The 24,453-nt window shown below is 60.3% G+C and overlaps 1 protein-coding gene across 1 annotated transcript in view; it reads right to left on the reverse strand.

Moving 5' to 3' along the window:
* Positions 1-24,453, reverse strand: part of SRCAP (Snf2 related CREBBP activator protein) — a 121,696-nt gene that overhangs the window by 9,196 nt on the left and 88,047 nt on the right. The window contains 6 exon segments of the mRNA XM_084224271.1: positions 4,505-4,684; positions 6,557-6,769; positions 10,268-10,382; positions 16,542-16,738; positions 20,874-21,043; positions 23,394-23,587. Coding sequence (XP_084080397.1) covers positions 4,505-4,684; positions 6,557-6,769; positions 10,268-10,382; positions 16,542-16,738; positions 20,874-21,043; positions 23,394-23,587 — 1,069 coding nt within the window.

Here is a 24,453-nt window from a genome sequence, read left to right on the forward strand (position 1 = left end):
AGCCCGGTTCAAAAAAGGCCCAAAATCCCCCAAAAAATTAATGGGGGAGGGGGGAAAAGTGGGGATCCCCCCCCGAATTTGGGGAGGGGGCTGCAGAGCCTGGGGACCCCCCCAAAAAAATCCCAAGACCCCCAGAGACCCCCCCAAAAAAATCCTGGATTGGAGAAACCCCCCCCAAAAAAAAAGCCCGGTTCAAAAAATGCTCAAAATCGCCCCAAAAATAACTGGGGTAGGGGGAAAAGGGGGAGCCCCCCCCAGAATTTGGGGAGGGGGCTGCAGAGCCTGGGGACCCCCTAAAAAAAATCCCAAGACCCCCAGAACCCCCCCCAAAAAAATCCTGGATGGGAGAGACCCCCCCAAAAAAACTTGGTTCAAAAATGACCCAAAATCCCCCCAAAAAATTAATGGGGGAGGGGGAAAAATGGGACCCGCTCCCCGAATTTGGGGAGGGGGCAGGAGAACCTGGGGACCCCCTAAAAAAAATCCCAAGACCCCCAGAGACCCCCCCAAAAAAATCCCTGATTGGAGAGACCCCCCCCAAAAAATCCCTGGTTCAAAAATGGCCCAAAATCCCCCCAAAAAATTAATGGGGGAGGAGGAAAAGTGGGACCCCCCCATAATTTGGGGAGGGGGCTGCAGAGCCTGGGGACCCCCTAAAAAAAATCCCAAGACCCCCAGAAACCCCCCCAAAAAAATCCCGGATTGGAGAGACCCCCCCAAAAAAATCTCAAAAAAAAAGCCCCAAATCCCCCCCAAAAAATTAATGGGGGAGGGGGGAAAAGTGGGGATCCCCCCCCGAATTTGGGGAGGGGGCTGCAGAGCCTGGGGACCCCGAAAAAAAAATCCCAAGACCCCCAGAGACCCCCCCAAAAAAATCCTGGATTGGAGAGACCCCCCCCAAAAAAAATCTGGTTCAAAAAATGACCCAAAATCCCCCAAAAATTAATGGGGGAGGGGGAAAAGTGGGACCCCCCCCAAATTTGGGGAGGGGGCTGCAGAACCTGGGGACCCCCCCAAAAGACAGCCCCAGACCCCCAGAAACCCCCCCAAAAAAAATCCCGGTTCAAAAAGGGCCCAAAATCCCCCCAAAAAATTAATGGGGGAGGGGGGAAAAGTGGGACCCCCCCCCGAATTTGGGGAGGGGGCTGCAGAGCCTGGGGACCCCGAAAAAAAAATCCCAAGACCCCCAGAGACCCCCCCAAAAAAAATCCCGGATTGGAGAGACTCCCCTTAAAAAAACCCATTCAAAAAAAGCCCAAAATCCCCCCAAAAAATTAATGGGGAAGGGGGGAAAGGTGGGACCAGCCCCCCGAATTTGGGGAGGGGGCTGCAGAGCCTGGGGACCCCCCAAAAAACATCCCAAGACCCCCCAAAGACCCCCCCAAAATGTCCTGGATTGGAGAGACCCCCCCGCAAAAAAAACCTGGTTCAAAAATGGCCCAAAATCCCTCAAAAAAAACTTGGGAAAAGTGGGATCCCCCCCAGAATTTGGGGAGGGGGCAAGAGAACCTGGGGACCCCCCAAAAAACATCCCAGGACCCCCAGAGACCCCCCCCAAAAAAATCCTGGATTGGAGAAACCCCCCCAAAAAAATCCGGTTCAAAAAAGGCCCAAATTCCCCCAAAAAATTAATGGGGGAGGGGGAAAAGTGGGACCCCTCCCCAAATTTGGGCGCCTCACCTGTCCAGGAGCACCTGGGGATGCTCCTCACCTGCCCCAGGTGTGCCTCACCTGCCCCAGGTGTGCCTCACCTGTCCAGGTGTGTCTCACCTACCCCAGGTGTGCCTCACCTAACCAGGTGTGTCTCACCTGCCCCAGGTGTGCCTTACCTGCCCCAGGTGTGTCTCACCTGCCCCAGGTGTGCCTTACCTGCCCCAGGTGTGCCTTACCTGCCCCAGGTGTGTCTCACCTGCCCCAGGTGTGCCTTACCTGCCCCAGGTGTGTCTCACCTGCCCCAGGTGTGCCTCACCTGCCCCAGGTGTGCCTCACCTGCCCCAGGTGTGTCTCATCTGTCCAGGTGTGTCTCACCTGTCCCAGGTGTGCCCCTCACCTGTCCAGGTGTGCCTCACCTACCCCAGGTGTGCCTCACCTACCCCAGCTGTGCCTCACCTGCCCTCACCTGCCCCAGGTGTGCCTTACCTGCCCCAGGTGTGTCTCACCTGCCCAGGTGTGCCTCACCTGTCCAGGTGTGTCTCACTTGTCCAGGTGTGCCTCACCTGTCCAGGTGTGTCTCACTTGTCCAGGTGTGCCTCACCTACCCCAGGTGTGCCTCACCTGCCCCAGGTGTGCCTCATCTGTCCAGGTGTGTCTCACCTGCCCCAGGTGTGTCTCACCTGACCAGGTGTGCCTCACCTGCTCCAGGTGTACCTCACCTGTCCCCACCTGCCCCACGTGTGCCTCACCTAACCAGGTGTGCCTCACCTACCCCAGGTATGCCTCACCTGTCCCTACCTGCCCCAGGTGTGCCTCACCTGCTCCATCAGTGCACTGATCTCTTGCCCTGCCCTTACCTGACCCAGGTGTGCCTCACCTGCCTTCACCTACCCTCGCCTGCTCCAGGTGTGCCTCACCTGCCCTCACCTGCCCAGGTGTGCCTCACCTGCCCAGCTGTCCCTCACCTCCCCAGATGTGCTGCTCACCTGTTCCACCACGGCGGCGATCTCCTGCTCGGCCTTGCTCAACTCCCCCAGGTGTGCTGTTTACCTGCCCAGGTGTCCCTCACCTCCCCAGCTGTCCGTCACCTGCCCAGGTGTCCCTCACCTGCCCAGCTGTGTCTCACCTGCCCAGCTGTGGTTTACCTGCCCTCACCTGCCCAGGTGTGCTGTTTACCTCCCCAGCTGTGGTTTACCTGCCCAGGTGTGCTGTTTACCTCCCCAGGTGTGCTGTTCACCTGCCCAGGTGTGTCTCACCTGTTCCACCAGGGCGGCGATCTCCTGCTCCGCCTTGCTCAGCTCCCCAGGTGTCCCTCACCTGCCCAGGTGTGGTTTACCTGCCCTCACCTGCCCAGGTGTGCTGCTCACCTGTTCCACCAGCGCCGCGATCTCCTGCTCGGCCTTGCTCAGCTCCCCCAGTTTTCCCTCACCTGCCCAGGTGTGTCCCTCACCTGCCCAGGTGTGCCTCACCTGTTCCACCAGGGCGGCGATCTCCTGCTCGGCCTTGCTCAGCTCCCCCAGGTGTGCCTCACGTCCCCAGGTGCGTCACTCTCTAATCCCTCACCTGCCCAGGTGTGTCACTGTCTAATCCCTCACCTGCCCAGGTGTGGTTTACCTGCCCTCACCTGCCCAGGTGTGTCTCACCTGTTCCACCAGCGCCGCGATCTCCTGCTCGGCCTTGCTCAGCTCCCCAGGTGTCCCTCACCTCCCCCAGGTGTCCCTCACCTGCCCAGCTGTCCCTCACCTGCCCAGGTGAGTCTCACCTGTTCCACCAGGGCGGCGATCTACTGCTTGGCCTTGCTCAGCTCCCCAGCTGTGCTGTTCACCTGCCCTCACCTGCCCAGCTGTGCTTTACCTGCCCAGGTGTGCTGTTCACCTGCCCAAGTGTGTCTCACCTGTTCCACCAGCGCCGCGATCTCCTGCTCGGCCTTGCTCAGCTCCCCCAGCTGTGTCTCACCTGCCCAGGTGTGGTTTACCTGCCCTCACCTGCCCAGGTGTGCCTCACCTGTTCCACCAGGGCGGTGATCTCCTGCTCGGCCTTGCTCAGCTCCCCAGGTGTGCTGTTTACCTGCCCAGGTGTGCCTCACCTGCCCAGGTGTCCCTCACCTCCCCAGGTGTGCCTCACCTGCCTAGCTGTCCCTCACCTGCCCAGGTGTGTCTCACCTGTTCCACCAGCGCCGCGATCTCCTGCTCTGCCTTGCTCAGCTCCCCCAGCTGTGTCTCACCTGTCCAGGTGTGGTTTACCTGCCCTCACCTGCCCAGGTGAGTCTCACCTGTTCCACCAGCGCCGCGATCTCCTGCTCGGCCTTGCTCAGCTCCTCACGCTGTGTCTCACCTGTCCAGGTGTCCCACACCTGCCCAGCTGTCCCTCACCTCCCCAGGTGTCCCTCACCTGCCCAGGTGACTCTCACCTGTTCCACCAGCGCCGCGATCTCCTGCTCCGCCTTGCTCAGCTCCCCAGGTGTGCTGTTTACCTACCCAGGTGTGCTGTTCACCTGCCCAGGTGAGTCTCACCTGTTCCACCAGTGCTGCGATCTCCTGCTCGGCCTTGCTCAGCTCCCCCAGCTGTGCCTCACCTGCCCAGGTGTCCCTCACCTACCCAGCTGTGGTTTACCTGCCCTCACCTGCCCAGGTGTGCTGTTTACCTGCCCAGGTGTGGTTTACCTGCCCTCACCTGCCCAGGTGTGTCTCACCTGTTCCACCAGGGCGGCGATCTCCTGCTCGGCCTTGCTCAGCTCCCCAGGTGTGCTGTTTACCTGCCCAGGTGTCCCTCACCTGCCCAGGTGTGGTTTACCTGCCCTCACCTGCCCAGGTGTGGTTTACCTGCCCTCACCTGCCCAGGTGAGTCTCACCTGTTCCACCAGCGCCGCGATCTCCTGCTCGGCCTTGCTCAGCTCCTCCTCGGGGCCGTCGGCGCCGGCGCCGTCCTCGGGGCTCAGCGACTCGCTGAACTCGGCCAGCGCCGCCACGTGCTCGGCCTGGGCCTGCGAGGCCGCGCGGATGTCCTCGGGGTCCTCGGCCCCACACAGAGCCTGGGGACAGTGGGGACAGTGGGGACATCATCAGGGTTTGGGGACATTGGGGACATTGGGGACATTGGGGACATTGGGGACACGTGCTCGGCCTGGGCCTGCGAGGCCGCCCGGATGTCCTCGGGGTCCTCGGCCCTGCACAGAGCCTGGGGACATTTGGGGACATCATCAGGGACATTGGGGACATTGGGGACGTTGAGGACATTGGGGACATTGGGGACATTGGGGACACTGCAGACACTCAGGGCTTTGGGTACACTGAGGATGTTGGGGTGTTGGAGACATTGGGGACATTGGGGACATTGAGGATGTTGGGGACATTGGGGACATTGGGGTGTTCGGGACATTGGGGACATTTGAGACATTAGGGTGTTGGGGACATTGGGGACATCATCACGGATTGGGGACATTGGGGACATTGGGGACGTTGGGGACATTGGGGACATTATCAGGGATTGGGAACACTGAGGACACTCAGGGCTTTGGGGACACTGGGGACAATGGGGACATTGGGGTCATTGGGGACATTGTGGACACGTGCTCGGCCTGGGCCTGCGAGGCCACCCGGATGTCCTCGGGGTCCTCGGCCCCACACAGAGCCTGGGGACATTTGGGGACATTGGGGACATCATCAGGGATTGGGGACATTGGGGACATTGGGGATGTTGGGGACATTGGGGATGTTGGGGACACTGGAGACATTGGGGACATTGGGGGCATTGGGGACGTTGAGGACATTGGGGACATTGAGGACATTGGGGGGGTTGGGGACATTGGGGACATTGGGGACATTGGGGGACATTGGGGACATTGGGGACATTGGGGACATTTGGGGACATTGGGGACATTGGGGACATTTGGGGACATTGGGGACATTGGGGACATTGGGGACATTGGGGACATTGGGGACACGTGCTCGGCCTGGGCCTGCGAGGCCGCGCGGATGTCCTCGGGGTCCTCGGCCCCACACAGAGCCTGGGGACATTGGGGGACATCGGGGGACATTGGGGACATTGGGGACGTTGGGGACATTGGGGACGTTGGGGACGTTGGGAACATTTGGGGACACTCAGGGCTTTGGGGACACTCGGGACATTGGGGACATTGGGGATGTTGGGGATGTTGGGGACATTGGGGATGTTGGGGTGTTGGGGATACTGGGGACATTGGGGACACTGGGGATATTGGGGACATCATCAAGGATTGGAGACATTGGGGACATTGGGGATGTTGGGGATGTTGGGGACATTGGGGACATTGGGGACATTGGGGACATTGGGGGTGTTGGGGACATTGGGGACATTGGGGACATTGGGGACATTGGGGACATTGGGGGTGTTGGGGATGTTGGGGACATTGGGGATGTTGGGGACATTGAGGGACATTGGGGACACTCAGGGCTTTGGGGGCACTGGGGACATTGGGGACGTTGGGGATGTTGGGGACATCGAGGACATTGGGGACATCATCAGGGATTGGGGACATCGGGGGAATTTGGGGGTGTTGGGGACATTGGGGACATCAGGGATGTTGGGGACACTGGAGCCAGAAGGGCCATCGAGGCCATTGGGGCCATCAGGGCCACTCCAGGTGTCCCTCACCTGTCCCAAATGTCCCTCACTCACCCCAGGTGTCCCTCCCCTGTCCCTCACCTGTCCCAAATGTCCCTCCCCCGCCCCAGGTGTCCCTCCCCTGCCTCACCTGTCCCAGGTGTCCCTCCCCCGTCCCAGGTGTCCCTCCCCCGTCCCAGGTGTCCCTCCCCTGTCCCACCTGTCCCTCCCCTGTCCCACCTGTCTCTCCCCTGTCCCTCACCTGTCCCAGGTGTCCCTCCCCTGTCCTTCCCCTGTCTCACCTGTCCCAGGTGTCCCTCACCTGTTCCAGGATGTGCGTCCTCCTGCTGGCCGCGGGGTCCTCGTCGTCCTCAGGTCCGTCCCTGTCCCTGTCCCTGTCCCTGTCCCCTCTGTCCCTGTCCCCTCTGTCCCTCTCTCTGTCCCTGTCCCTCTCTCTGTCCCCTCTGTCCCCCTCGGGGTCCCGGTCCCTCGCCGGCTCCTCGGGCGCCATGTCGAACAGCTCGCGGATGGTTTGCTGCGGGGAAAACACACCTGGGTTACCTGGGGGATCACCTGAGCACACCTGGGCACACCTGGGGGATCACCTGGGTACACCTGGGCACACCTGGGTTACCTGGGGGATCACTTGGGGTCGCCTGAGCCCCACCTGAACACACCTGGGTCATCTGGGGGATCACCTGGGCACACCTGGGCACACCTGGGTTACCTGGGGATCACCTGGGCACATCTGGGCACACCTGAGCACACCTGGGTTACCTGGGGGATCACCCGGGCACACCTGAGCTCCACCTGAACGCACCTGGGTTACCTGGGGGATCACCTGGCACACCTGGGCACACCTGAACACAGCTGAACACACCTGGGTCACCTGCGGGATCACCTGGGCACACCTAGATACACCTGGGCACACCTGGGGTCACCTGGGGTCACATGGGGGATCACCTGGGTCACCTGAGCCTCACCTGGGCACACCTGAACACACCTGGGTCACCTGGGGGATCACCGGGGCACACCTGGGCACACCTGGGTCACCTGTGGGATCACCTGGACACACCTGGACACACCTGGGTCACCAGGGGGATCACCTGAGCCTCACCTGGGCACACCTGGGGTCACAGGGGGATCACCTGAACACACCTGGGGTCACCTGGGGGATCACCTGGCACATCTGAGCACACCTGAACACACCTGGGATCACCTAGGGGATCACCTGGGCACACCTGGGCAAACCTGGGCACACCTGTGTCACCTAGGGGATCACCTGGGTCACCTGGGCACACCTGAGCCCCACCTGAACACACCTCGAGTCACCTGGGGGATCGCCTGGGTCACCTGGACACACCTAGGGTCACCTGAACACACCTGGGGTCACCTGGGGGATCACCTGAGCACACCTGGGCACATCTGAACATACCTGGATACACCCAAACCACACCTGGATGCGCCTGAACACACCTGGATACACCCAGACCGCACCTGGGCACACCTGAGCCTCACCTGGGCACGCCTGAACACACCTGGGCACTGCTGAGCCCCACCTGGACCTCACCTGGACACACCTGGGCACACCCAAACCACACCTGGACACACCCGAGCCTCACCTGGCACACCTGAGCCTCACCTGGGCACGCCTGAACACACCTGGACACTGCTGAGCCTCACCTGGGCACACCTGAACACACCTGGACACTGCTGAGCCCCACCTGGACCTCACCTGGACACACCTGAGCCTCACCTGGACACACCTGGATCCCACCTGTCCCCCCCCCCAACCCCACCTGTGACTCATCTGAGCCTCACCTGGGAACACCTGAGCCCCACCTGGGTACACCTAAACCTCACCTGAGCACACCAGAGCCCCACCTGGCACACCTGAGCCTCACCTGGGCACACCTGAACACAACTAGACACACCTGAGCCTCACCTGGGCACACCTGGACCACACCTGTGCCCGCCCCCAACCCCACCTGTGACTCATCTGAGCCTCACCTGGGAACACCTGAGCCCCACCTGGGTACACCTAAACCTCACCTGGGCACACCTGAGGCTCACCTGGACTCACCTGAGCCTCACCTGGGCACACCTGAACACACCTGGACACAACTGAGCCTCACCTGGACCCACCTGGGCCCACCTGGACATAGCTAAGCCCCACCTGGACCTCACCTGGACACACCTGAGCCCCACCTGGCACACCTGGATCCCACCTGTCCCCCCCTCCCAACCCCACCTGTGACTCATCTGAGCCCCACCTGGGAACACCTGAGCTCCACCTGGGCACACCTGAGCCTCACCTGGACCCACCTGAGCCCCACCTGGACACACCTGAGCCTCACCTGGGCACACCTGAGCACACCTGGGCACACCTGAGCCTCACCTGGACCTCACCTGGACACACCCAAACCACACCTGGACACACCTGAACCTCACTTGGAAACACCTGAGCCCCACCGGGACCTCACCTGTGCCCCGCCCCAACCCTACCTGCGCCCCTCCCCCCACCCCCCCAGCCAGGTGCCGGCCCTGCCCTCACCTGTCGGGGCTCACCTATCAGAGCTCACCTGTCAGGGCTCACCAGGTGGGGCTCACCTATCGGGGCTCACCTGGTGGGGCTCACCTATTAGAGCTCACCTGTCAGGGCTCACCTAGCAGGGCTCACCTGTCGGGGCTCACCTGTCAGGGCTCACCAGGTGGGGCTCACCTGTCAGGGCTCACCAGGTGGGGCTCACCTGTCAGGGCTCACCAGGTGGGGCTCACCTATCGGGGCTCACCTGGCAGGGCTCACCTATCAGAGCTCACCTGCTGGGGCTCCCTGCCCGGGGCTCACCTGGCTGGGCTCACCTGGCAGGGCTCACCTGTCGGGGCTCACCTGTCGGGGCTCACCTATCGGAGCTCACCTGCCGGGGCTCACCTATCAGAGCTCACCTGGCGGCGCCCACCGGGTGGGGCTCACCTGGCAGGGATCACCTGGTAGGGCTCACCTATCAGAGCTCACCTGTCGGGGCTCTCACCTGGCGGAGCTCACCTGTCGGGGCTCACCTGTCGGGGCTCACCAGGTGAGGCTCACCTGGCGGGGCTCACCTGGCGGGGCTCACCTGTCAGAGCTCACCTGTCAGGGCTCTCACGTGGCGGGCCTCACCTGCCAGGGCTCACCTGGGAGGGCTCACCTATCGGAGCTCACCTGCCAGGGCTCACCTGGCTGGGCTCACCTATCAGGGCTCACCTGATGGGGCTCACCTATCAGGGCTCACCTGGTGGGGCTCACCTATCAGAGCTCACCTGTCGGGGCTCTCACCTGTCGGGGCTCTCACCTGTCGGGGCTCACCTGCCAGGGCTCACCTGGCGGGGCTCACCTATCGGAGCTCACCTGCCGGGGCTCACCTGGTGGGGCTCACCTGGCAGAGCTCACCTGGCGGGGCTCACCAGGTGCGGCTCACCTGTTGGGGCTCACCTGTCGGGGCTCACCAGGTGGGGCTCACCTGTTGGGGCTCACCTGGCGGGGCTCACCTGTCAGGGCTCACCTGTTGGGGCTCACCTGGCAGGGCTCACCTGTCAGGGCTCACCTGTCGGGGCTCACCTGTCAGGTTCACCAGGTGGGGCACACCTGCCGGGGCTCACCTGGCGGAGCTCACCTATCAGAGCTCACCTGTTGGGGCTCACCTGTCAGGGCTCACCTGTCGGGGCTCACCTGCCCGGGGCTCACCTGGCGGGACTCACCTGGTGGGGCTCACCTGGCGGGACTCACCTGGTGGGGCTCACCTGTCGGGGCTCACCTGTCGGGGCTCACCTGGTGGGGCTTACCTATCAGGGCTCACCTAGCGGGGCTCACCTATCGGGGCTCACCTGTCGGGGCTCACCTGGTGGGGCTCACCTATTGGAGCTCACCTGCTCGGGGCTCACCTGGTGGGGCTCACCTGTCAAGCCTCACCTGCTGGGGCTCACCTATCGGGGCTCACCTATCAAAGCTCACCTATCAGAGCTCACCAGGTGTGGCTCACCTGTCGGGGCTCACCTGTTTGAAGTAGGCGGTGGTGAAGTTGCCGCCCTCGATGGCCATGTCACCCAGGAGCCGCTTCTGATTGGCCTTCTTGAGAATGTTCTCCTCCACCGTGCGCTCGCTGATCAACCTGGGCAGGTGAGATACAGGTGAGACAGGTGAGAGACAGATGAGACAGGTGAGAGACAGGTGAGACAGGTGAGACAGGTGAGACAGGTGAGACAGGTGAGAGACAGGTGAGACAGGTGAGAGACAGGTGAGACAGGTGAGAGACAGGTGAGAGACAGGTGAGAGACAGGTGAGAGACAGGTGAGACAGGTGAGAGACAGGTGAGACAGGTGAGAGACAGGTGAGAGACAGGTGAGAGACAGGTGAGAGACAGGTGAGACAGGTGAGACAGGTGAGACAGGTGAGAGACAGGTGAGAGACAGGTGAGAGAGGTGAGAGACGGTGAGAGACAGGTGAGAGACAGGTGAGACAGGTGAGACAGGTGAGAGACAGGTGAGACAGGTGAGAGACAGGTGAGAGACAGGTGAGAGACAGGTGAGACAGGTGAGAGACAGGTGAGAGACAGGTGGGACAGGTGAGAGACAGGTGAGAGACAGGTGAGAGACAGGTGAGACAGATGAGAGACAGGTGAGAGACAGGTGAGAGAGGGGAGAGACAGGTGAGAGACAGGTGAGAGACAGGTGAGACAGGTGAGACAGATGAGAGGTGAGAGACAGGTGAGACAGGTGAGACAGGTGAGAGACAGGTGAGAGACAGGTGAGACAGGTGAGAGACAGGTGAGAGACAGGTGAGAGACAAGTGAGACAGGTGAGAGACAGGTGAGAGACAGGTGAGAGACAGGTGAGACAGGTGAGAGACAGGTGAGACAGGTGAGACAGGTGAGAGACAGGTGAGACAGGTGAGAGACAGGTGAGAGACAGGTGAGAGACAGGTGGGACAGGTGAGAGAATGGTGAGACAGGTGAGAGACAGGTGAGAGAGGTGAGAGACGGTGAGAGACAGGTGAGAGACAGGTGAGACAGGTGAGACAGGTGAGAGACAGGTGAGACAGGTGAGAGACAGGTGAGAGACAGGTGAGAGACAGGTGGGACAGGTGAGAGACAGGTGAGAGACAGGTGAGAGACAGGTGAGACAGATGAGAGACAGGTGAGAGACAGGTGAGAGAGGGGAGAGACAGGTGAGAGACAGGTGAGAGACAGGTGAGACAGGTGAGAGACAGGTGAGACAGGTGAGAGACAGGTGAGAGACAGGTGAGACAGGTGAGACAGGTGAGAGACAGGTGAGACAGGTGAGAGACAGGTGAGAGACAGGTGAGACAGGTGAGAGACAGGTGAGACAGGTGAGAGACAGGTGAGAGACAGGTGAGAGACAGGGGAGACAGGTGAGACAGGTGAGAGACAGGTGAGACAGGTGAGAGACAGGTGAGAGACAGGTGAGAGACAGGTGAGACAGGTGAGAGACAGGTGAGAGACAGGTGAGAGACAGGTGAGAGACAGGTGAGACAGGTGAGACAGGTGAGACAGGTGAGACAGGTGAGACAGGTGAGAGACAGGTGAGACAGGTGAGAGAAAGGTGAGACAGGTGAGAGACAGGTGAGACACGGGGGGACAGGTGAGAGACAGGTGAGAGACAGGTGAGACAGGTGAGACAGGTGAGAGACAGGTGAGAGACAGGTGAGCTCCTGACTTCCAAATAGCTGCACAGGTAAGACCATACCCCCACATCCCTGCACAGGTGAGCTCCAGGTAGCACAGGTGAGCTCCTGACCCCCAAATACCTGCACAGGTGAGCTCCAGGTAACACAGGTGAGCTCCAGGTGCTACAGGTAAGGCCATAACTCCCAAATACCTGCACAGGTGAGCTCTTCACTCCCAAATACCTGCACAGGTGAGCTCCTGACTCCCACATCCCTGCACAGGTGAGCTCCAGGTAGCACAGGTGAGCTCCTGACCCCCACATACCTGCCCAGGTGAATCCCTAACACCCAAATACCTGCACAGGTGAGCTCCTGACTCCCAAATACCTGCACAGGTGAGCTCCAGGTAACACAGGTGAGCTCCTGACTCCCAAATACCTGCACAAGTGATATCCTGACTCCCAAATACCTGCACAGGTGAGCTCCTGACCCCCAAATACCTGCACAGGTGAGGCTCAGGTAGCACAGGTGACCCCATAACCCCCAAATACCTGCACAGGTGAGCTCCAGGTAGCACAGGTGAGCTCCTGACTCCCAAATACCTGCACAGGTGAGCTCCTGACTCCCAAATACCTGCACAGGTGAGCTCCAAGTAACACAGGTGAGTCCATAACACCCAAATACCTGCACAGGTGAGCTCAAAGTGCTACAGGTGAATTCATAACTCGCCAATACCTGCACAGGTGAGTCCATTACCCTCAAATACCTGCACAGGTGAGCTCCAGGTAGCACAGGTGAGCTCCTGACCCCCAAATACCTGCACAGGTGAGCTCCTGACTCCCAAATGCCTGCACAGGTGAGCTCCAGGTAGCACAGGTGATCCCATAACTCCCAAATACCTGCACAGGTGAGTCTGTAACTGACACAGAACCCCCCCAGGTGCCCCCCCAGCCGCCCAGGTGCGCTCACCTGTAGATGTGGACGTCGCAGGTCTGGCCGATGCGGTGACACCTGTCCTGGGCCTGCCCAGGTACCCAAAGAACCCCTCAGGTACCCAAATACCTGCACAGGTGAGCTCCTGACCCCCAAATACCTGCACAGGTGAGCTCCAGGTAGCACAGGTGAGTCCATAACCCCCAATACCTGCACAGGTGAGCCCGTAACCCCCACATACCTGCACAGGTGAGCTCCAGGTAACACAGGTGAGCTCCAGGTGCTACAGGTAAGTCCATAACTCCCCAATACCTGCACAGGTGAGCTCCTGACCCCCAAATACCTGCACAGGTGAGCTCCAGGTAACACAGGTGAGCTCCTGACTCCCAAATACCTGCACAGGTGAGCTCCAGGTAGCACAGGTGAGCTCCAGGTGCTACAGGTGAGTCCATAACTCCCAAATACCTGCACAGGTGAGCCCATAACTCCCAAATACCTGCACAGGTGAGCTCCTGACTCCCCAATGCCTCCACAGGTGAGTCCATAACTCCCCAATACCTGCACAGAACCCCCCCAGGTGCCCCCCCAGCCGCCCAGGTGCGCTCACCTGTAGATGTGGACGTCGCGGGTCTGGCCGATGCGGTGACACCTGTCCTGGGCCTGCCCAGGTACCCAGAGAACCCCTCAGGTACCCAAATACCTGCACAGGTGAGCTCCTGACCCCCAATTACCTGCACAGGTGAGCTCCTGACTCCCAAATACCTGCACAGGTGAGCCCTGAATCCCAAATACCTGCACAGGTGAGCTCCTGACCCCCAAATACCTGCACAGGTGAGCTCCTGACTGCCAAATACCTGCACAGGTGAGCTCCAGGTAGCACAGGTGAGCTCCTGACTCCCAAATACCTGCACAGGTGAGTCCATAACCCCCAAATACCTGCACAGGTGAGCTCCAGGTAGCACAGGTAAGTCCATAAGTCCCCAAATACCTGCACAGGTGAGCTCCTGACTCCCAAATACCTGCACAGGTGAGCTCCTGACTCCCCAATACCTGAACAGGTGAGCTCCAGGCAGCACAGGTGAGTCCATAACTCCCCAATACCTGCACAGGTGAGTCCATAACTCCCACATACCTGCACAGGTGAGCTCCAGGTAAGACAGGTAAGTCCATAACACCCAAATACCTGCACAGGTGACCTCCAGGTAGCACAGGTGAGCTCCTGACTCCTCAATACCTACACAGGTGAGTCCATAACTCCCACATACCTGCACAGGTGAGCTCCACGTAGCACAGGTGAGTCCATAACTCCCCAAATACCTGCACAGGTGAGCTCCAGGTAGCACAGGTGAGCTACTGACTCCCAAATACCTGCACAGGTGAGCTCCAGGTGGCACCGGTGAACTCAACTCCCCAATACCTGCACAGGTGAGCTCCTGAATCCCAAATACCTGCACAGGTGAGCTCCAGGTAACACAGGTGACCCCATAACTCCCCAATACCTGCACAGGTGAGCTCCAGGTAACACAGGTGAGCTCCAGGTGCTACAGGTAAGGCCATAACCCCCAAATACCTGCACAGGTGAGTCCATAACTCCCAAATACCTGCACAGGTGAGTCCATAACCCCCAAATACCTGCACAGGTGAGCTCCAGGTAGCACAGGTAAGTCCATAAGTCCCCAAATACCTGCACAGGTGAGTTCCTGACTCCCCAATACCTGCACAGGTGAGTCCATAACTCCCAAATACCTGCACAGGTGAGTCCATAACTCCCACATACCTGCACAGGTGAGCTCCAGGTAAGACAGGTAAGTCCATAACACCCAAATACCTGCACAGGTGACCGCCAGGTAGCACAGGTGAGCTCCTGACTCCCAATTACCTGCACAGGTGAGTCCATAACCCCAAAATTCCTGCACAGATGAGCTCCAGGTAGCACAGGTGAGCTCCTGACCCCCAAATACCTGCACAGGTGAGCTCATAACTGGCCCAGAACCCCCCCAGGTGCCCCCCCAGCCGCCCAGGTGCGCTCACCTGTAGATGTGGACGTCGCGGCTCTGGCCGATGTGGTGACACCTGTCCTGGGCCTGCCCAGGTACCCAGAGAACCCCTCAGGTACCCAAACACCTACACAGGTGAGCTCCTGACCCCCAAATACCTGCACAGGTGAGATCCTGACTCCCAAATACCTGCACAGGTAAGTCCATAAACCCCAATACCTGCACAGGTGAGCTCCTGACTCCCCAATACCTGCACAGGTGAGTCCATAACTCCCACATACCTGCACAGGTGAGCTCCTGACCCCCAAATACCTGCACAGGTGAGCTCCTGACTCCCCAATACCTGCACAGGTGAGTCCATAACTCCCACATACCTGCACAGGTGAGCTCCTGACCCCCAAATACCTGCACAGGTGAGCTCTAGGTAGCACAGGTGAGCCCATAATCCCAAAATACCTGCACAGGTGAGCTCCAGGAGAGCTCCTGACTCCCAAATACCTGCACAGGTGAGCTCCAGGTAACACAGGTGAGCTCCTGACTCCCAAATACCTGCACAGGTGAGTCCATAAACCCCAATACCTGCACAGGTGAGCTCTTAACTTCCAAATACCTGCACAGGTGAGTCCATAACCCCCACATACCTGCACAGGTGAGCTCCAGGTGAGCTCCTGACTCCCAATTACCTGCACAGGTGAGCTCCAGGTAGCACAGGTGAATCCATAACTCCCAAATCCCTGCACAAAAAATCTCCAAACCTGCACAGAACCCGCCCAGGTGCCCCCCCAACCCGCCCAGGTGCCCCCCCAGCCGCCCAGGTGCGCTCACCTGTAGATGTGGACGTCGCGGGTCTGGCCGATGCGGTGGCACCTGTCCTGGGCCTGCCCAGGTACCCAAAGAACCCCTCAGGTACCCAAATACCTGCACAGGTGAGCTCCTGACCCCCAAATACCTGCACAGGTGAGCTCCTGACTGTCAAATACCTGCACAGGTGAGCTCTTAGCCCCCAAATACCTGCACAGGTGAGCTCCTGACTTCCAAATACCTGCACAGGTGAGTCCATAACCCCGAAATACCTGCACAGGTGACCTCCTGACTCCCAAATACCTGCACAGGTGAGTCCATAAACCCCAATACCTGCACAGGTGAACTCTTAACACCCAAATACCTGCACAGATGAGTCCATAACCCCCAAATACCTGCACAGGTGAGCTCCTGACTCTCACATACCTGCACAGGTGAGCTCCAGGTAAGACAGGTAAGTCCATAACACCCAAATACCTGCACAGGTGACCTCCAGGTAGCACAGGTGAGCTCCTGACTCCCAAATACCTGCACAGGTGAGTCCATAACTCCCACATACCTGCACAGGTGAGCTCCAGGTAGCACAGGTGAGTCCATAACTCCCGAATACCTGCACAGGTGAGCTCCAGGGAGCACAGATGATCCCATAACACCCCAATACCTGCACAGGTGAGCTCCAGGTAGCACAGGTGAGTCCATAACTCCCAAACACCTGCACAGGTGAGCCCATAACCCCCACATACCTGCACAGGTGAGCTCCAGATAACACAGATGAGCTCCAGGTGCTACAGGTAAGTCCATAACACCCCAATACCTGCACAGGTGAGCTCCAGGCAGCACAGGTGAGTCCATAACTCCCCAATACCTGCACAGAACCCCCCCAGGAGCCCCCCCAGCCGCCCAGGTGCGCTCACCTGTAGATGTGGACGTCGCGGGTCTGGCCGATGCGGTGACACCTGTCCTGGGCCTGGGCGTCCATGGTGGGGTTCCAGTCGGAGTCGTAGAAGACGACGGTGTCGGCGCCCGCCAGGTTGACGCCGACGCCGCCCGAGCGCGTCGAGAGGATGAAGCAGAAGATTCGCTTGTCGGCGTTGAAGCGCTCCATCAGGGCCTGGGCAGGTGAGGGGGGCGCAGGTGAGGGCGGGGCACACCTGGGCGGGCAGGTGAGGGGACTGGGGAAGGCCTCAGGGCAAGGGATGGTGGGAAAAGGTAGGGATTGGGACACCTGGGCACACCTGGGCACACCTGGGAGTGAGCTTGATGCAGCTGGGGCACACCTGAGATACCTGGGGCACACCTGGGCACAGCTGAGACACCTGGGACTGAGATCAGGGCACTCAGGAGCTCACCTGAGATACTTGGGGCACACCTGAGATACCTAGGGCACACCTGGGCACACCTGGGACTGAGCTCAAGGCACTCAGGAGCTCACCTGAGATACCTGGGGCACACCTGAGATACCTGGGCCCACCTAGGCACACCTGGGAATGAGCTCAGGGCACTCAGGAGCTCACCTGAGATACCTGGCGCACACCTGAGATACCTGGGACACACCTGAGATACCTGGGGCACACCTGGGCACACCTGGGAGTGACCCCAGAACACCTGGGAGGGACCTCAGGACACCTGAGGGACACCTGAGCACACCTGGGCACACCTGGGGACAGGACAGAGCAGAAGATTCGCCTGTCGGCGTTGAAGCGCTCCATCAGGGCCTGGGTGGGGGAGGGGCGTGCAGGTGAGGGCGGGGCACACCTGGGCGGGCAGGTGAGGGGAGCGGGAGAGGGTTTGGGGGGACTGGGTGAGGCCTCAGGGCAAAAAAAAGCGGAGGGAAGCAGGAATTGGGCACCTGGGCACACCTGGGCACACCTGGGCACACCTCGGAATGAGCTTGAGGCACTTGGGCCACACCTGAGATACCTGCGGCACACCTGGAGACACCTGGGACACACCTGGGACTGAGCTCAGGGCACACAGGACCTCACCTGAAACACCTGGGGCACACCTGAGATATCTGGGCACACCTGGGCACACCTGGGCACACCTGGGAGTGAGCCTGGGACACTTGGGGCACACCTGAGATACCTGGGGCACACCTGAGGGACACCTGGGGCACACCTGGAAACACCTGGGATACCTAGGGCACACCTGGAGACACCTGGGAGTGACCCCAGAACACCTTGGAGGGACCTCAGGACACCTGGGGGACACCTGGGGACACCTGAGGGAAACCTGGGCACACCTGGGGCACACCTGGGCACACCTGGGGACAGGACGGAGCAGAAGATTCGCCTGTCGGCGTTGAAGCGCTCCATCAGGGCCTGGGCGGGGGAGGGGCGCGCAGGTGAGGGCGGGGCACACCTGGCCGGGCAGGTGAGGGGAGCGGGAGAGGCCTCGAGGCAAGGGATGGTGGGGAAAGGTAGGGATTGGGACACCTGGGCACACCTGGGCACACCTGGGAGTGAGCTTGGGGCACTCAGGGCACACCTGAGATACCTGGGACACACCTGAGATACCTGGGGCACACCTGGGCACACCTGGGAGTGACCTCAAGGAACTCAGGAGCTCACCTGAGATACCTGGGGCACACCTGGGGACACCTCAGAGTGAGCTAAGGACACTCAGGAGCTCACCTGAGATACTTGGGGCACACCTGGGAGTGACCTCAAGGCACTCAGGAGCTCACCTGAGATACCTGGGGCACACCTGAGATACCTGGGGCACACCCGGGCACAGGGAATGACCTCAGAACACCTGGAAGGGACCTCAGAACACCTGAGTGGCACCTCGGGACACCTGAGAGACACCTGAGGGACACCTGGGGACATCTGGGACACACCTGGGGACACCTGGGAGTGAGCTTGAGGCAGCTGGGGCACACCTGAGATACCTGGGAGTGAGCTCAGGGCACTCTGGAGGTGTCTCTAACCATCCCCAGGTGTGTCCCAGGTGTGTCTGACCCATCCCAGGTGTGTCTGACCAATCCCAGGTGTATCCCAGGTGTATCTCAGGTGTCTCTAACCCCACCCCGCTGTCCCTAACCTCACCCAGGTGTATCCCAGGTGTGTCCCAGGTGTGTGGGGCTCACCTGTCTCTGCTCGACGCGGGTGGAGCCGTCCAGGCGCAGGTAGATGTGCCCGTGGAAGGTGAGGAAGCGCTCCAGCACGTCGAGCAGGCCCTGAGCCCCAGGTGTGCCCAGGTGTGTCCCAGGTGTGTCTGACCCATCCCAGGTGTATCTCAGGTGTGTCCCAGGTGTGTCTGACGCCATCCCAGGTGTGTCCCAGGGGTATCTAGCCCATCCGGGGTGTGTCTCAGGTGTCTCTAACCTCACCCAGGTGTGTCTGATCCATCTCAGGTGTATCTCAGGTGTCTCCCAGGTGTGTCTGACCTGTCCCAGGTGTATCCCAGGTGTGTCACATCCATCCCAGGTGTGTCCCAGGTGTGTCTGACCCCATCCCAGGTGTGTCCCAGGTGTGTCTGACACAACACAGGTGTGTCCCAGGTGTCTGTAACCTCACTCAGGTGTGTCCCAGGTGTGTCTGACCCTACCCAGGTGTGTCTGACCCATCCCAGGTGTATCTGACACATCCCAGGTGTGTCCCAGGTGTCTCTAACCTCACCCAGGTGTATCCCAGGTGTATCCCAGGTGCGCCCAGGTGTGTCCCAGGTGTGTCTGAACCATCCCAGGTGTGTCCCAGGTGTCTCTAACCTCACCCAGGTGTATCCCAGGTGTATCCCAGGTGTGCCCAGGTGTATCCCAGGTGTGTCTGACCTCACCCAGGTGTATCCCAGGTGTGCCCAGGTGTGTCCCAGGTGTGTCTGACCTCACCCAGGTGTATCCCAAGTGTGTCCCAGGTGTGTCTGATGCCTCCCAGGTGTGTCTGACACATCTCAGGTGTCTCTAACCCATCCCCAGGTGTATCTCAGGTGTATCCCAGGTGTGTCTGACCCCTCCCAGGTGCGTTGGGGGCTCACCTGTCTCTGCTCGACGCGGGTGGAGCCGTCCAGGCGCAGGTAGATGTGCCCGTGGAAGGTGAGGAAGCGCTCCAGCACGTCGAGCAGGCCCTGAGCCCCAGGTGTGCCCAGGTGTGTCCAGGTGTGTCTGACCCATCCCAGGTGTATCTCAGGTGTGTCCCAGGTGTGTCTGACCCCATTCCAGGTGTGTCCCAGGGGTTTCTAGCCCATCCCAGGTGTGTCTCAGGTGTCTCTAACCTCACCCAGGTGTGTCTGATCCATCCCAGGTGTATCCCAGGTGTCTCCCAGGTGTGTCTGACCCATCCCAGGTGTATCCCAGGTGTGTCAGATCCATCCCAGGTGTGTCCCAGGTGTGTCTGACCCATCCCCAGGTGTGTCTGACCCTATCCAGGTGTGTCCCAGGTGTGTCTGACCCATCCCAGGTGTGTCACAGGTGTGTCTCAGGTGTCTCTAACCTCACCCAGGTGTGTCCCAGGTGTGTCTAACCCATCCCAGGTGTGTCTCAGGTGTATCTCAGGTGTCTCTAACCTCACCCAGGCGTATCCCAGGTGTGTCTGACCTATCCCAGGTGTGTCTCACCCTACCCAGGTGTATCTCAGGTGTGTCCCAGGTGTGTGGGGCTCACCTGTCTCTGCTCGACGCGGGTGGAGCCGTCCAGGCGCAGGTAGATGTGCCCGTGGAAGGTGAGGAAGCGCTCCAGCACGTCGAGCAGGCCCTGAGCCCCAGGTGTGCCCAGGTGTGTCCCAGGTGTGTCTGACCTATCCCAGGTGTGTCTGACCCATCCCAGGTGTATCTCAGGTGTGTCCCAGGTGTGTCTGACGCCATCCCAGGTGTGTCCCAGGGGTATCTAGCCCATCCGGGGTGTGTCTCAGGTGTCTCTAACCTCACCCAGGTGTGTCTGATCCATCTCAGGTGTATCCCAGGTGTCTCCCAAATGTGCCTGACCTGTCCCAGGTGTGTCCCAGGTGTGTCTGACCCATCCCAGGTGTGTCCCAGGTGTGTCTGACCCATCCCAGGTGTGTCCCAGGTGTGTCTGACACATCCCAGGTGTGTCACAGGTGTCTCTAACATCACCCAGGTGTATCCCAGGTGTGTCACACCCATCCCAGGTGTGTTTCAGGTGTCTCTAACCTCACCCAGCTGTATCTCAGGTGCGTCTGACCCTATCCAGGTGTATCCCAGGTGTATCTCAGGTGTCTCTAACCTCACCCAGGTGTATCCCAGGTGTGCCCAGGTGTGTCAGGCTCACCTGTCTCTCCCCTGTCTCTCACCTGTCTCTGCTCGACGCGGGTGGAGCCGTCCAGGCGCAGGTAGATGTGCCCGTGGAAGGTGAGGAAGCGCTCCAGCACGTCGAGCATCCGCGTCATCTGCGTGAAGATCAGCACGCGGTGCCCGCCCGCCCGCAGGCGGCGCAGCAGCACGTCCAGGGCCTGCAGCTTACCTGGGGACAGGTGAGAGACAGGTGAGACACACCTGGGACAGGTGAGACACACCTGGGATAGGTGGGGAACAAATGGGAAAGGAAAGAAAGGTGGGACAGGTGAGAGACAGGTGAGAGAGGTGAGAGACAGGTGAGAGACAGGTGAGAGACAGGTGAGACAGGTGAGAGACAGGTGAGAGACAGGTGAGAGACAGGTGAGAGACAGGTGAGACAGGTGAGACAGGTGAGAGACAGGTGAGAGACAGGTGAGACAGGTGAGAGACAGGTGAGACAGGTGAGACAGGTGAGAGACAGGTGAGAGACAGGTGAGAGAGGTGAGACAGGTGAGAGACAGGTGAGACACGTGAGAGACAGGTGAGAGACAGGTGAGACAGGTGAGAGACAGGTGAGAGACAGGTGAGACAGGTGAGAGACAGGTGAGAGACAGGTGAGACAGGTGAGAGAGGTGAGAGACAGGTGAGAGACAGGTGAGAGACAGGTGAGACAGGTGAGAGACAGGTGAGAGACAGGTGAGAGAGGTGAGACAGGTGAGAGACAGGTGAGACAGGTGAGACAGGTGAGAGACAGGTGAGACAGGTGAGAGACAGGTGAGAGAGGTGAGAGACAGGTGAGGGTTGGAGAACTGGGTGTGGGGTCCTGCCAGCAGCCTCTGGCCCAGGTGTGCCCAATGTCCCCAAACCCCCCCAATGTCCCTAAACCCCCCAACAGCACAGATGTCCCCAATCTCTCTGGATGTCCCCAATGTCCCCAATCCTTGATAATGTCCCCAATCCCCTGAATGTCCCCAAACCCCCCAATGTCCCCAATGTCCCCAATGTCCCCAATGTCCCCAATGTCCCCAATCCCCCCAATGTCCCCAATGACCCCAATGTCCCCAATGTCCCCAATGTCCCCAATGTCCCCAATGTCCCCAATGTCCCCAATCCCCCCAATGTCCCCAATGTCCCCAATCCCCCCAATGTCCCCAATGTCCCCAATGTCCCCAATGTCCCCAATCCCCCCAATGTCCCCAATGTCCCCAATGTCCCCAATCCCCCCAATGTCCCCAATCCCCCCAATGTCCCCAATGTCCCCAATGTCCCCAATCCCCCCAATGTCCCCAATCCCCCCAATGTCCCCACTGTCCCCAATTTCCCCAATGTCCCCAAATGTCCCCGTACCGCAGTCATACTGCACCAGGCGGGGGTCGGGGAACTGCGTGTGCAGCCCCTGGGCCAGGTGAGCCCCGATGTCCCCAATGTCCCCAATGACCTCAATGTCCCCAATGTCCCCAACATCCCCAATGTCCCCACTGCCTCATATCCCCCCAATGTCCCAAATCCCTGATAATGTCCTCAATGTCCCCAATGTCCCCAAACCTCCCAATGTCCCCAATGTCCCCAACATCCCCAATGTCCCCAGTCCCCCCAGGTTCCCTTAAGTCCCCAATGTCCCCAACACCCCCAATGTCCCCAGTCCCCCAACATCCCTCACACCCTCCAATGTCCCCACTGTCCCCAATGTCTCCAATCCTCCAATATCCCCAATGTCCCCAACCCCCCCAATGTTCCCAACGTCCCCAACCCCCCCGATGTCCCCAATGTCCCCAATGTCCTCAATGTCCCCAATGTCCCCAAGGTCCCCAACATCCCCAGTGTCCCCAACATCTCCAATGTCCCCAATGTCCCCAACACCCCCAATGTCCCCAATATCCCCAATCCCCCCAACGTCCCCAATGTCCCCAAGGTCCCCAATGTCCACATTGTCCCCAATGTCCCCACTGTCCCCAAATGTCCCCGATGTCCCCGTACCGCAGTCGTACTGCACCAGGCGGGGGTCGGGGAACTGCGTGTGCAGCCCCTGGGCCAGGTGAGCCCCAATGTCCCCAATGTCCCCAACATCCCCAACATCCCCAATGTCCCCAATGTCCCCAACATCCTCAATGTCCCCAACCCCCCCAACATCCCCAATGTCCCCAACATCCCCAATGTCCCAAATCGCCTCAACATCCCCAATCCTTGATAATATCCCCACTGTCCCCAATGTCCCCAATGCCCCCAATGTCCCCAATGTCCCCAATGTCCCCAATCCCCCCAATGTCCCCAATCCCCCCAATGTCCCCACTGTCCCCAATTTCCCCAATGTCCCCAAATGTCCCCGTACCGCAGTCGTACTGCACCAGGCGGGGGTCGGGGAACTGCGTGTGCAGCCCCTGGGCCAGGTGAGCCCCAATGTCCCCAATGTCCCCAACATCCCCAATGTCCCCAATGTCTCCAACACCCCCAATGTCCCCAAATGTCCCCAGTGTCCCCAATGTCCCCAACATCCCCAATGTCCCCAAATGTCCCCAGTGTCCCCAATGTCCCCGTACCGCAGTCGTACTGCACCAGCCGGGGGTCGGGGAACTGCGTGTGCAGCCCCTGGGCCAGGTGAGCCCCCCTGGCCCTCAGCTCCTCCCTCAGGTGCTGCTCCAGGCGCTGCCGCTGCCGCTGCGCCCACGGGGGGGGGCGGCCGCTGTGCAGGGACACCCCCCGCGAGGCCACCGCCGGCACGGCCACCTGGAACCTGCGGGGGACACGGGACAGGGGCGGTGGCACCCTGGGGACATCGGTGGAGGGGGGTGGGCACCCCCTGTGGGGATGTGGAATGGTCTGAGGATAGCGGATCCCCCCGTGAGGGGAGTTGGTTTGGTCCATGGGGACATTGGGGACACCCCCTGGGGATTTGGGGACACTGGAATGGGGGGGTGGCACCTTGGGGACACCTCTGGGGACACTGGGACCCCCCCTGTGGGGACGTGGAACAGCCTAAAAATTCTGGATCCCCCTCTAAAGCCACTTGGACTGGCCCATGGGGACACTGGGGACACCTTGGGGACACTGGGACACCGCCATGGGGATTTGGGGACACTGGAACTGGGGGTGGCACCTTGGGGACACCCCTGGGGGCATTGGGACCCCCCCTGTGGGGACGTGGAACAGCCTAAAAATTCTGGATCCCCCCCTAAAGCCACTTGGATTGGCCCATGGGGACATTGGGGACACCCCTGGGGACAGTGGGACACCCCCCACAGTGACATGGAACAGCCCAAGGATCCTGGATCCCCCGCTTAGGGGAGTTGGACTGGCCCATGGGGACATTGGGGACCCCCATGGGGATTTGGGGACACTGGAATGGGGGAGTGGCACCTTGGGGACACTGGGCCCCCCCCACATGGGGATATGGAACAGTCCAAGGATCCTGGATCCCCCCCTGAGGAGACTTGGACTGGCCCATGGGGACTTTGGGGACACGGGACAGGGCAGGTGGCACCTTGGGGACATCGCTGGGGACACTGGGACCCCCCCACATGGAGATATGGAAGAGCCCAAGGATCCTGGATCCCCCCCTGAGGGGAATTGGACTGGCCCATGAGGACATTGGGGACACCC

The sequence above is a fragment of the Fringilla coelebs genome (assembly GCF_963513975.1).
Source record: "Fringilla coelebs genome assembly, chromosome: 35".
Lineage (NCBI taxonomy): Eukaryota > Metazoa > Chordata > Aves > Passeriformes > Fringillidae > Fringilla > Fringilla coelebs.